General features: G+C 35.1%; 2 protein-coding genes across 2 annotated transcripts; both read left to right on the top strand.

The window, feature by feature from the left end:
• The first annotated feature begins 10,032 nt into the window (after positions 1–10,032).
• LOC118488789 (E3 ubiquitin-protein ligase RNF14-like) lies at positions 10,033–10,698 on the top strand. The gene has a single exon (XM_035986140.1). It carries the CDS (start codon positions 10,156–10,158, stop codon positions 10,696–10,698), a length of 543 nt encoding a protein of 180 aa, XP_035842033.1. The 5' UTR covers positions 10,033–10,155.
• Positions 10,699–11,026: 328 nt separating this feature from the next.
• On the top strand, positions 11,027–13,254 carry LOC110922443 (E3 ubiquitin-protein ligase RNF14). Its single transcript, XM_022166745.2, has 5 exons — positions 11,027–11,054; positions 11,451–11,839; positions 12,406–12,632; positions 12,718–12,865; positions 12,951–13,254. The coding sequence occupies exons 1-5, from the start codon at positions 11,027–11,029 to the stop codon at positions 13,077–13,079; spliced, it is 921 nt and encodes a 306-aa protein (XP_022022437.2). The 3' UTR covers positions 13,080–13,254.
• The last annotated feature ends 216 nt before the right edge of the window (positions 13,255–13,470 follow it).

The raw sequence follows: 13,470 nt of genomic DNA, 5'->3' as shown, positions 1-13,470 counted from the left end.
AGTTACAACTTATAATGCACAAAAAACTTGTAAACTTATATATGGAATAATAATGATATAAGTGTTACAAAATGAAATTAAAAAAACAATTATTTTTGGCAATTCTTTTACTAAACTAAAACCCCCGGCCGTCAAGTTCCCATTCAGGGACGATCGACAAACGATCGACAACATTACCGTCGGCCGGAGACCATAGCCGGTTCGTCCATCACCGCCGCACCTGTCCCTTACTCTGCCTCTCTCTCCGACGCGCACTCTCTCTCTCTTTCTACCGGCAGCCGGAATGAAAAGCGGTGGAAATTTTTCTGTGTCAAATCATTAAATACCCTCTCAGCTATACTGTTCATTCCGTTAGTTTATTAATATATAGGAGAATGGTGGTGAAAATATTATAAAATTTCTTAGTTTTTCGATCCATCATGAGTAAACATTAAAAATCATCATAGTTTCGTGAGTAAATTACAAAACTCGTCCTTTATGTATGTCATTTATTGCAAACTATGTCCTTTATCTTCAATATTTACAAGAAACGTACTCGATATTTGCAAACCCTTGCAAGTTATGTCCTTTAGCCCTAACTTAGTTATTTTTTATGGTTAAATCTGACTTACTAGACCCTACATAAGGATATTTTGGTCATTTTACTCTAATTACTAAAATAACAATTATAAAAAATAATAAATAAAAGCTCCCTCTCTCTCTCTCTCTCTTCAACTCAAACACAAACCACTCTCTCTCTTCGACTCAAACACAAACCCTAAATCCCCAAAACTCCCATGAAAAAACCCATTTCAAATTAGCAAAACCTCATAAAATTTAAACCCACAAAGATCAAAATTTGATCAATGAAAGCTGATAACCCCATCTCCACCGTTCACCATGGCACCGGCTACCCACTGGCGTTTGCTTACTACATCCCGGTATACGTGGTGACGGTGACAGAATATTCCGGCTGCTTCTGGCGGTGTACCATCCAAGAAACAGGTATTTTTTGCAAATTGGAACTGAAGGGTCTGATGATGAGAGGAGGAGTTTGAGTTTAATGGTTAAATCGGTTCCTCCTCACTCGACAACAACTCATTCTTAAGCGCCTGAACCTCCTCCTCACTCGAACAACTCATTCTTAAGCGTCTGACCCGACCCGAATTGATCAAACCCAGATGCCCTAACTGATATTCAACAGTACTATAAGTCGGAAAGAGCTTAGCAGGGATATTATTTTCCCCAATTTCAGCATAGGATCTTGGAAAGGCGTTCTTCTGGTAACAAAACGGGCAGACCCAGATGCAAGACTGGTAATCGACACGGGCATACGGGTTTACCAGATAATAATGGGTGGTCTGTTAATTTCATCAAAGGAGTTTGCATGATGGATAAATGGATTACCAGATCATGTGATTCGTTTCTTGATACTGGCCATGAGTTCCAGGACCAACAAAGGCCTTCGATTGCTTCAAGTTCGACGAAATCCATGTTGGGTTGTTGGAATCTAGGTGGGAGTTGTGAGATTCATGGATTGGATTGGATACGTTGTTGTCGTTGTTGGATCCAAGGGTTTGATTTTGAAGTTTTTGTGGTTGGAACAAGAAAAGTGACAGATGAACTTAAGATTTTGGAAGAGGAAGATGTTTTATTTATTGTTTTTTATGATTATTTATTTTATCATAAAATGACCAAAATACCCTTATGTGGGGTTGACTTAGTCAAATTTAACCATGAAAACTAACTGTGTTAGGACTAAAGGACATAACTTGCAAGGGTTTGCAAACATCGAGTACGTTTCTTGTAAATATTGAAGATAAAGGACATAGTTTGCAATAAGTGACATACATAAAGGACGGGTTTTGTAATTTACTCTAGTTTCGTTGACAATAAAAGCAATCATATTTTTGACTAATCAACACTTAGAGCATCTCCAATAGAAGGATTTGTTGGTGTTTTTAGGGAGAGAGAAAGTGATGTGGAGAAGAGAAAGAGAGTGATGTGGAGGAGAGAGGGTGTAGAGATGTTTGTGGTGAAGAATGAGAAAAAATGGAGAGAGAAAAATTATGTGAGTGTAGAGAGGAGAGAGGAGAGAGAAGAGAGGAGAGAGAGAAGAAATGTGTTTGTGAGAGGGGCAAGTGAGAGAAAGATGGGGATTGGTTGGGCAAGTGCCACCTTGGCATTAGAAAAAATATGAAAAAACATCTCTTATTGGAGATGCTCTTAGTCTATCCCCATTAGTGACCTTTGTGTATTTAGGTTGCCACTTGTTAAACTATTATTGGTTGTACTAAAATTAAAAAAAAGAAAAAAGAAAATGAATCCAACGACCAGGTTGTTGGAGCAACCTAGGTCATGACCCAAAACCATATCCACTTGTCCAAACATGGTTGGTGCACCTTTTTTATTTACTACTAATTACCCACATCAATTTAATTACTCAAATAACTTTTTATAATTAATCTTATAAGAAAAACTAAATACACAGTATTTCTTAAAATAATTTTGTGAACATTCCTATATAAATTTTATTAAAAACAGATTTTGTTAAAAAAACACATTTTTAATATAAAATAAATACTTATTTATAAAAGTTGGTTTAGGTTGTGTTGTTAATGGGTATGAAAGGTTGGGTTGTGTAAATTAAAGAAAGAGAAATTAGTTTTTTTATTAAAAGTTGGGTTGAGTTGGTTATGAATGTGTATGGTCTTACGTCTATAAGAAAGTCAACATATGTGATTAGTAAAAACAAATGACACAGAAACCGGTTTTAGTAATGATTTAGTTCGGCCAGTATTAAACCCGTAATACTAATCCGATTAACTGAAAACAAATTGGTTAATAAAATAGACTAATCAATGACCTCGATTTCGGTTGAGGATAATAATCTAACCAACCGAACAATGCACACCGTGGCAATGTATGCGTTTCTCGCCGCGTCACGCGCACCTATCGGTTATTAACCAAAACCGGTTATCGGTGAGCAATAACTAAATTGTTAACCTAAACCAAACCGAAAATAGACGAAACCGAACCAAAATCAACCAAAAATTGAATTAACTGAAGACCGATTGTACCAAAAACTGGTTATCATTTTTTTGTACTCTCGTTTAACCAAAATTAGCTGAACCGAACCGAACCATTCATATTTTCATATAATTCTAGCTTTTATACCTCCAGTTCATATATTTCATATTTTATATCTCCATTTCAAATATTTATACTTTCATTTAATGTATTTATGCCTCAATTTCATATATTTATAAGCAAAAATTTTAGCCAAAGTTTAGTTTTTGCTGTTAACTTAAATTAAATGAACTAAACCGAAAACCGTCAATCTAACCGAATAAACCGAAGTGATTAACCGAAAACCGATTGGGGTAATAAAATAGACTAACCGATAACTTTGGTTTTGGCTTAGCTTGAGGATAATAACGAACCGACCGAACCTTGCACTGCACAATGAAATTGATTACCCGATTACTTCGCTTTTGATGTGTATCTATCACAATAATGCTACAATAAATATTATACGAATAAGAAAACTACAAAAAACGAGTATCACAATGGAATGTGTCGCTCCTGCCGCATCACGCGGTCATCTTGCTAGTTTAAATATAACTAATTAGATAAAACAAGTGAGCTTGTTTGATGTCAATTTACTACCTACTAACTCATGTAATTGTGTGCACCCACCAAAGTAAATACACAAACATACAAAATATAAACCAATACTAATGCATCATCTACTTGTACATTTTAATCTGCACGACAATACTGACCAAGACAACTACAATAACGAAAATTATGGATGGAAAATGATAATTGTGGTTTCAGGAAACGACAAAGCGTACCGACCGAGCTTCATGGGTTGGCCAAACCAGCTGGTTTAACGGTTTATTTGCTATGATTTGACGGTTTGATTGATGTTCCTTTTTCTTTTTCAAAGTCATGAGTTTGTATTCTTAAGTCTTTAATAAGAAAAAAATTATTAATTATATTCCATATACAAAAACATGAAAAGAAATATATAAATAATAAGGGAAAATATCACATAAATGTAAAGGTTAAACATCCAGTTCAGTTTACATAACTGGTTTCACGTTTCAAAACAGACCTATACGTTAAAGCGCCAAACTGTAAAAACAGATCATTTGATTCTCAATCCGGCGGACTTACTTCAGTATAACTTTTCGGAAACTTTCAAATGTTTTAAAACACCACTTATTTTAAAATACAATTTTTTTTTGAACGCTAACAATGATATTATATCAAAGGACTAGCGGGAAACTAGCAAAAGAACCACATACAGACCCAAAAAACCAAAAATTTTAAAATACAGACAGTGACGGGGTTTGACCAAAAATTATATCCCAGAAAGTCTTGGGACCCAATTTATATATTGTATAAATATTTAGGCAAAATAATTGGTGGTGGGGGGGGGGGGGAGACAATCCTATATAATTTTAATTTTTTCGAACGAAAAAAAAAATTTACACTTCTAACCGAAACATTAGGGGGCGGGTGCACCCCCCACCTTCAACTAAGCTACGCCCTTGAATACAGATGTGACATACATTGGACACGATACATACATAAAATCAACACAAATTCACATGCTGTCTAGGGGTGTTCAAAAAACTCGTGGCTCGTAGCTCGCTCGAAAAAAGTTCGAAAAAAGCTCGGCTCGAAATTGGCTTGGTTGTAAACGAGTCAGCTCGGCTTGGCTCGTGAGCTCGTGAGCCGGCTCGATAAGGTTTACATCCTTCAATTTTTTGTCCCACATCGCTCAGAAGACAAAAATCAAGGGAGTATCTCCCCTATAAAAGAAGGTAAATACAATGTATAAAGTGAGCTAACTATTTATACTTGCATATTTAGCCATTTGGTTAAATTAAATTGTAATTATGGCCCTTAGTCTATGAAGGGATTCATTTTTAGGGCTTTTTAAGTAGTAAATTTTGCGGTTCTTTGTTAGTTCGAGCTAGATCGAGCCGAGCCGAGCTAGCTCGAATTTTAATTGAGTCGAGCTCGAGCCTCAAATCTCAGCTCGATTTGAAATTCGAGCTCGAGCTAAGCCAGTTCGAATTCAGTTCGAGCCGAGCTCGAGCTAGGTTGAGCTCGGCTTAACTCAGCTCGTTTACAGCCTAATGCTGCCAACAGAAACAAACTATACACATGCATTAATCACCTGGAAAAGAAATAAATCCAATAATGCATGTTGTAGGTTTGAGAAAATGATGGGTAGGTAATTAATTATTTAGAGTAAATACATAAATCACCGGGGGAGTGATGGTCATCTAGAAGAAATAAGGTAGCACTTATTTAGCATAAATTACATAAAAGGGGTCCATGTACTTTTGTAAAAGAAATGAATATCAATTTGTGGTGTTATATTTATTTTCTCTTTTGTTTTTATCCAAGCTCCTTCATCTAAGTAAAATGACGAAACTATTATTATTCACTTTATTCATTAGTTTTAGAATTTTAATTAATTTACTAGTATTTATTAATATGTAAAATAAAAAAAATACATAAACGGATATCATCAGTACATATATAGGGTAAAGATCGTGAAATAACTCAATTTTGTGAGAAAACTAAAAACTCCATATTGGACATGTGCGTCCATACATGCAGTATACGATAGAATATCTCCAATGCTAAGTGTGTCTTTAGTCGCCCTTAGCTGTCACGTCATCTGCCACATAATATCCTTACAAATCCTTAAAAGCCCCACTTTCATCTCCAACCCTACAAATATCCTCACCCTTCTTAATTTCCATCTCATCACATACCCATTACACACAATATTTAAATAAAGCTTTTCTTTTTTCACTTTGGACCCACCATATCGCATGAACCGAGACAAAGCCATGCCCTTGTGTAAGGGCATCCAACCTAAGGGCTTATTGAGATGGATGAGCTCCAATGACAAGGGTTTCTAAGGGCTTGTTCTCCAAGGGCTCATTGGAGATAGTCTTAGGAGTAGTAGTTATTGTCAAGTGTTAATGACGGAGGTGGCGTAGGGTGGCGGACCTAGGTTGAAAGGGGTGGAGATCAAGTTTGGTGATATGAGATTTAAGGAAGCCAAAAGGGAAGAGAAGGAATGTAATGTAATTAATGGTATTTATTAATTAATTAACTGAAGAATTGTCAAAAACATGGAATCGTAATTTCTTGGGTTTTCTCTACATTGGTGTAGGTATTGTTGTCTAGTGGAGATGGATATGATCGGGTGGTTCCGATCCGTTAGTGACATGGTGATACTCCAGTGGTCTGTCAATGATCCAAATTTTTCGTTCAACTACGTTCAGATTCAAGGTGAATCTGAACTACAAACCCTAATCGCCAAGAGAGAGAAAGAAACAAGATCTGAGAGATATTTTGACCAATTGTGTGTATGAACCCGGGTTATGGCCTTTTATAGAGCCTCCGGATGAGTTGCTCCAAACCCGTATTAACCCGGATATAACCAGGCCTTCAATCTAGCCCATCAGCAAAGCCCAGCTCCTCAGCTATATATCCAGCCTGTAAGCCCAACACCAATAGTCTTCAATCCGGCTCAATCACAGCAACAAGCCCAAAACACTACCAGCTCTCACAAAACAAACAACAAACATATATTAAAAATGTGACACAATATAAATCAAAATCTTATAAGTATTAAATTGTAATATGAATGTTACCATTCTTTTAACAAGAATTTAAATAAAATGAATGTAAAATCTTATAAGTTATAACAAGTCACGTTACCTTTTTCTCAAGGCCGGCTCAAACTATTTGGAGGCCTAAAGCGGAATAAAAATTAGGGCTTTTTTCCAAAAATTGTTTTTTTTTTTTTTTTTTGTTACAAAACGTTCGATAACATGTAACTTACATTCCCTAATTTTTTTAGAAAAAAAAGTTTGTTACATAAGATTTTCTTAACTCAAGTGAGTTTTCTCTCTCTCTCTCTCTCTCTCTCTCTCTATATATATATATATATATATATATATATATATATATATATGGGAAGGATGTATAAAAAACCCACTTTAATTTAGAAAACCCGGGAAACTCAAAGCTCCCGATGTTTTTTTATCTTGAAAAAATTTACACATGTTATATACATGTTTTTAAGGGTTTTGGGCAAAAAAAATCAAAAAAGCGCCGAGTAGATATTAAAAAAAAAAATAAACAAGTTTTGGTGTAACACATGTTACATTCATCTGACATATTTGTAACATGTGTTACACCAAAACTTGTTTATTTTTTTTTAAATATCTACTCGGCGCTTTTTTGATTTTTTTTGCCCAAAACCCTTAAAAACATGTATATAACATGTGTAAATTTTTTCAAGAAAAAAAAACATCGGGAGCTTTGAGTTTTCGGGGTTTTCTAAATTAAAGTGGCTTTTCTGTAGATACTTACATTATATATATATATATATATATATATATATATATATATATAGAGAGAGAGAGAGAGAGAGAGAGAGAGAGAGGAAGGGTAGAATATAAATCCCCTACTCATACATTACGTACGAGATCATAATAGCCCTACACGTGTCCCTGATTCAGTTTTCCTACATAAGGGTATATTAGACAATCCATTCAACCAGGATAGGGAAATTAAACAATTCCTTCAATAAGCTGATCACGAGTTCGTTACACCACTATCCCCGGTAATTATGAATCGTATCAGTTTAATCGATTGTTGTTTTCAGTGGATCCATAGAGCAATACCGGACGAAACACAGATGTTGATTTTGAAGACGTTGGATTCGTCAGTGAGCATTCCAATAGAAATTAATTTCGGATGTTATTAGTTAAACAAACACATGTTACGAAAAGCATGAAATACAATTTAGCATGTTATACAATTTCACATGTTTATAATGTCGCATGTTATACAATTTCACATGTTTATAATGTCTCATGTTATTCAATTTAGCATGTTATACAATGTAACATATTATACAGTTTAGCATGTTATACAATTTAGCATGTTATACAAGGTAGCATATTATACAATTTAGCATGTTATACAATTAATTTCGCATGTTAGACAATTGATTTCGCATGTTATTATTTAAACAAATCGCATGTTATGAAAAGCATGAAATACAATTTCGCATGTTATAAAAGATACATCTTTTTCATTATTTATCAAATAAAATTAAATTTATGCAACCCGTGTAATACACGGGGTTCTAACCTAGTATATATAAATTTAATATGGATATTTAATATTTAATTTCAAGACACTTAACATTAGTAGCGTTGTATTGTAGTGGTAAAAATCCTAACTTTTCTCTATACAGATGTTGGTTTGAATCTTAGGAGCATATTTTTTTAGTTGATATTTTTTAGTTTTAATGACTATAATGTTGGGTTGTTCCATGATTATCAACACTGAATCAAAATCAGAACCGAGGGTTTATCACTGTAGTTATGTTCCTCCTCCTTTTCGTATGTTTTTTTTTCTATATTATTATCTTTTTTGAATTATACCATAAAATCAAGAATTTAATTCTCTTTGAATGAAGTATAAACTTGTTTTGGTTTCAAATTATTATTATTATTTACTTGATTATAATAAAAATAAATGTTTATATTCTTATCTATTTTTCTAAAATTTTTTATTATTATTAATATTTAATATGATCATAATAAAAACAAACGTTTATCCTTATCTAAATATTTATTCTTATTTAATATTTTGTTTAAAATTATTATTATTTAATATAAGAGATAAATGAAAAAAAATGAGAAAACATCATAAAGTGACACGTGTCCAAAAATGATTTTTGTTTATTAATAAAGAAGATATATATATTTAGAGGAGGTCTTAAAATTTTGGAGGCCCAAAGCCCGTGCTACACTTGAATGGCCCTTGGCCGGCCTTGCTTTTTCTACAAGCCATCTAATTTTAGCCATGTGAATAATGTTGTATTATGTAAAACCGATCTTATATGTATTTAAATTCATCTAAAGAAATATTAACTTTTTTAACAAGAAAATCATATCATATCAAGTGTTTAATTAAGAAGATCTTATAATAATTGATATATATTAACCTCCTTCAAAGCTTCGACTATGAGAAAATCTGTTGAAAGAAACATTAACGAGCACAACATTCATCAACAAAGTCAATCAATGCAGCCTTCAACATCTTCAGCCATCTCAGAGTTCATGCCTAGATCACCTCGAAACCGCATGAATGGTGGTTCTGGTTCTCATTCTGTGAAGAATTATCAACAGTCGAAACAAGAGGATGAACATGAGGAATCGAGTGTGGGATTTGATGCAAATAATGATGATGATGTTGTAACAAGGATAGAAAAGTTGAGATTGTTTGGTCAAGAACCGGATTTATCGGACGAAATAGTTAAAAATAATGATCAATTGCAAGAGGATGAGGTAAGTTTATATGAGTTTTCAATAATTAGTGTAACTAGAATTACCACCCGCGCAGGGGATTCGTTAGTTATATATCATATCAGATGACAACAAATGTTTCTTACAACCTAGAAAAGAATAACTGAGTCGATCTTTGATCCGCGCGTAGCGACGGACCTATCAAACGGGAAAAATAGACGCGCGGCGACGGGTCTGTCAAACGGAAAAAAATAGATGAAAAACGTTGAACCCCATGTTGCAGCGTGTTAACTCGGAAATTTAAAACAAAACGTTAAACGAAAAACTTGCGAAAGATGAAAAGTATAAGGGACCAAAGTTGAAAGTAAAAAAGTGTTGAGGTTAAATTGTAGAAGATGAAAAGCTTTGGGTTAAAAGTAAAAAAATCAAATGGGTTAAATTGCAAAAGATTGAAACTTTTGAATTAGAAGTGAAAAATCAAATTAATCAAACGGGTTAATGTTGTTGATCTTATGTTGTATGTGTGTAAATACATGTATGTTGCATAATCTTCTTAAGGATGTATTTTCTGAACTCTGAGTCACAAATCAAACCAGTTTCAACAGCTTAATTTTTTTTTTTAGTTTTTAGCTTAAAAGATTATCAAATGATTGTAGGTACTGGCTATGGAATCCATTCATGGAGAGAACTTTAATATTCTTGACAACCCGAATGGACTGCGATCTTTCCAGGTACTGTAATGATTTTTAGGCCATATTGATTCTATTTAGCATGCGATATTGTGATACGAACAACATATTCATATGTCGTAATGCAGATTCATATCTACATTGATACTCCTGAACAGTTAACCGTCTCCACAACCCAAAATATAGATACAGATACAAATAGTTCAGAAGGTTCCTTCGACGTCAAATATATTCCACCGATAATTTTGACTTGTGTGTTACCCGAATCATACCCAACACATCTCCCTCCATATTTCATTATTTCTGTACAATGGTTAAATGCGTCGAGAATTTCTAGCTTGTGTTCAATGTTGGATTCTATATGGGAAGAGCAATACGGTAAAGAAGTTATTTACTCGTGGGCTGAATGGTTGCATACTTCTGCTATTTCTTTTCTTGGATTTGATAAAGAAATAGTTCTTGGCCCGTACGGTGTGACACGCCAAGGGGACCAGCGTGCACTTTCCGGATGCGTCTCGGCTGATGTTGATGTTCCTTCGTTGAAGATTTATGACGAAGAAAAACGGCTTGAAAATTTTGTTAACACCTTGCAAGAATGTTGCATCTGCTTTGGTGAATTTGCAGGTAATTTCATATTAAACTACATCATGCTTAACACAGCTTAAAATCATTTTTTGAGTAAAATGTCATTTTCGTCCTTGAGGTTTGGCCAGTTTTGCGACTTTCGTCCAAAGGTTTGTTTTTTTGCATCTGGATCCAAAAGGTTTAAAATCTTGCCATTTTCATCCGGCTCATTAACTCCATTCATTTTTCCTTGTTAGGGTATTTTCGTCTTTTTACCTATTTGGCAAAAATATTTGTATTGTGATATGAATTAATACTATGTTTATGCGTTTTGGTTTCTCCACTGATCCATTGACACCTTGCTTCGTTTTACGCGGAAGTCAGAATCCTCATATAAACCATATCTCAAAATCATCATTTTCGCATGTTATGGCGTTGACCCCGCTGCAACACGCAGGTTCCCCAAGATTTTTCAATGCCGAGAACCTCGATCAGAGAGTACCCTTCACAAGCCATAACCGAGGCCGTTTTTTTAGGTCTAATTCTTTCAAGGATTTGTTTTTTTTTTTTTGTTTAGCAAGGGTATTTTGAAAACTTGTACATAAAGTAAAAAAGACCGAATTACCCTTTAAGTTAACAAAAATGACGGAAATACCCCTAACTTAACTGAGAAAAATGGATGAAATTAACGAGCTGGATGAAAATGGCAAGATTTCAAACCTTTTGGATCCAGATGCGGAAAAACAAACTTTTGGACGAAAGTTGCAAAACTGGCCAAACCTGAGGGACGAAATGACATTTTACTCTATTTTTTTTGTATATTTTCTTACTATGTTGAATTGCTTTTATTTAGGTACTGAATTTATAAGATTGCCATGTCAGCATTTCTTCTGCGAAAAATGCATGAAAACTTACGCGGATGTTCTTGTACGAGATGGTACGGTGAATAAGCTTTGTTGCCCCACTACAAAATGCGGTGGCATGATTCCACCGGGACTTTTGAAGGGATTACTTGGTGATGAAGAATTTGAAAAATGGGAATCACTTACATTACAAAAGACACTGGAATCAATGGCTGATGTGGTCTATTGTCCAAGATGTGAAACACCATGCATCGAAGAAGAAGACGATGATGATGCTCAATGCACTAGATGCTTCTTTAGTTTCTGCACAATTTGCATGGAAAGACGCCATGTTGGCGTCAAGTGTTCTACGCCTGAAATGAGGCTCCACATATTGCAGGTAACATTATGAATTGATGATTTACTTACTTTAACATATGGGTTAGGTTTTTTTAGGTTTTTGGGGGTGGGGTGGGGGGGGGGGGGGGGGATATTCCACGGTCCTTCCAACCGCCGAAGTGATCCCACCTCGCAGACCGCCACCCAGCAAGCCTAAGTCTGGGGTAAATCCGCTACCGTAAGGGCATTGGTAACGAGCAAGACTCGAACCCGCCACCTCCGGGTTAGAATGCGGGCTGGTGGCCATTGGGCTGACACCCAATGGTTGGGGTGGGTGGGGGGGTTAGGTTTTTTGGGGGTTTTTTGGGTGAGGTATAGTTTTTTTTTTTTTTTGCCGGGGGAGGGGGATGGGGGGGGGGGGGGTTAGGTTTTTGGGTGGTGGTGGGGTGGGGTGGGGGTGGGTGTTTAGGTTTTTTGTGGTAATGTAGTGGGTTTAGTTTTAGGTTATTGGACACTTGTCACTCTATAAATCCTTCTTACACTTTTTACAATTAGAAGATTTTGTAGAATAACGTGACCCTTAACATAATATGTATGTATGATCATGTTTAAACTATGCTGGTGCAGGCGAGACAAACGTCAAGTAAAATTAAAGGTAAACAAAGGCAGCATGAACAAGGCATGATACACGAGCTTCTTAGTGTGAGAGCGATACTTCGCGATGCAAAACAATGCCCCTCTTGTAAAATGGCAATTTCAAAAACCGAAGGTTGTAATAAAATGTTCTGTCAAAATTGTTGCAAGTACTTCTGCTATCGTTGTAACAAGGCCGTCGATGGATATGATCATTTCAGGTAATCTTGCCTTTGTTTTTTTTTCTTAAAAACAACAAACTTTGAGCTTGAACTAATCCATCATTTTACTAATCATTTGTTGAAGGGATGGAGCTTGTGAACTTTTTCCGCAAGAAGAAATACAAAAATGGGAGGAACACGTGAACCCACGACAAGAATTAGGCGAAATCCATGCTCATTTGTTTGGTGATCATGGTCATCCGTGCCCTCGATGTGGTGAAATCAATGTGAAGGTGAGTCAATAAAACATCTTCTGTTATTTGTTTAGAGATTATATGATTAATTTGGAGAAGTTAATGATGCTTGTTTTGTGGTCAGGTTGGAAACGAAAATCACATGTTTTGTTGGGCATGTCTTGGACGCTACTGTTATTTGTGTAGAAAGATTGTTAAGCGTGGCTCACGACATTTCGGTCCAAAGGGTTGCAAACAAAACACGGTTGGATAGTGTTGGTCTAATGGTATGAAAAGGGAATATTTACCATGAATAAGTTAGGGGTTTCAAGCTAACGTAAGCTCATAACAAAAAATTCGATATTATGTTCAAGACTCTAGAGCTAGTCTAGTATTATTTTTTTAGTAAATCATATGAATGATTTATATGGCCAATGGCTTATATGAAATTACTGATTTAATACCCACAAGTTTAAATTTTACATTGATAATAGGGACTATCAATGTAATTCTTAAACTTAAAATGATTAAATGGTGTACATTTCGCTTTTTTATGCCAAACTGGTTCGGGTTGATCAAAGTCGTTCGGGTCATAAACTAATTTTATAGGAAAATAATTGAATCCTATCTATATGAATTGGGGTCGAGTTGGCACTGGTCTGGAT

The sequence above is a fragment of the Helianthus annuus genome, chromosome 17, assembly GCF_002127325.2.
Source record: "Helianthus annuus cultivar XRQ/B chromosome 17, HanXRQr2.0-SUNRISE, whole genome shotgun sequence".
NCBI classification, from domain to species: Eukaryota; Viridiplantae; Streptophyta; class Magnoliopsida; order Asterales; family Asteraceae; genus Helianthus; species Helianthus annuus.
The sequence above is the reverse complement of the archived record's forward strand: the minus strand, read 5'-3'. Positions and strand labels throughout refer to the sequence as shown.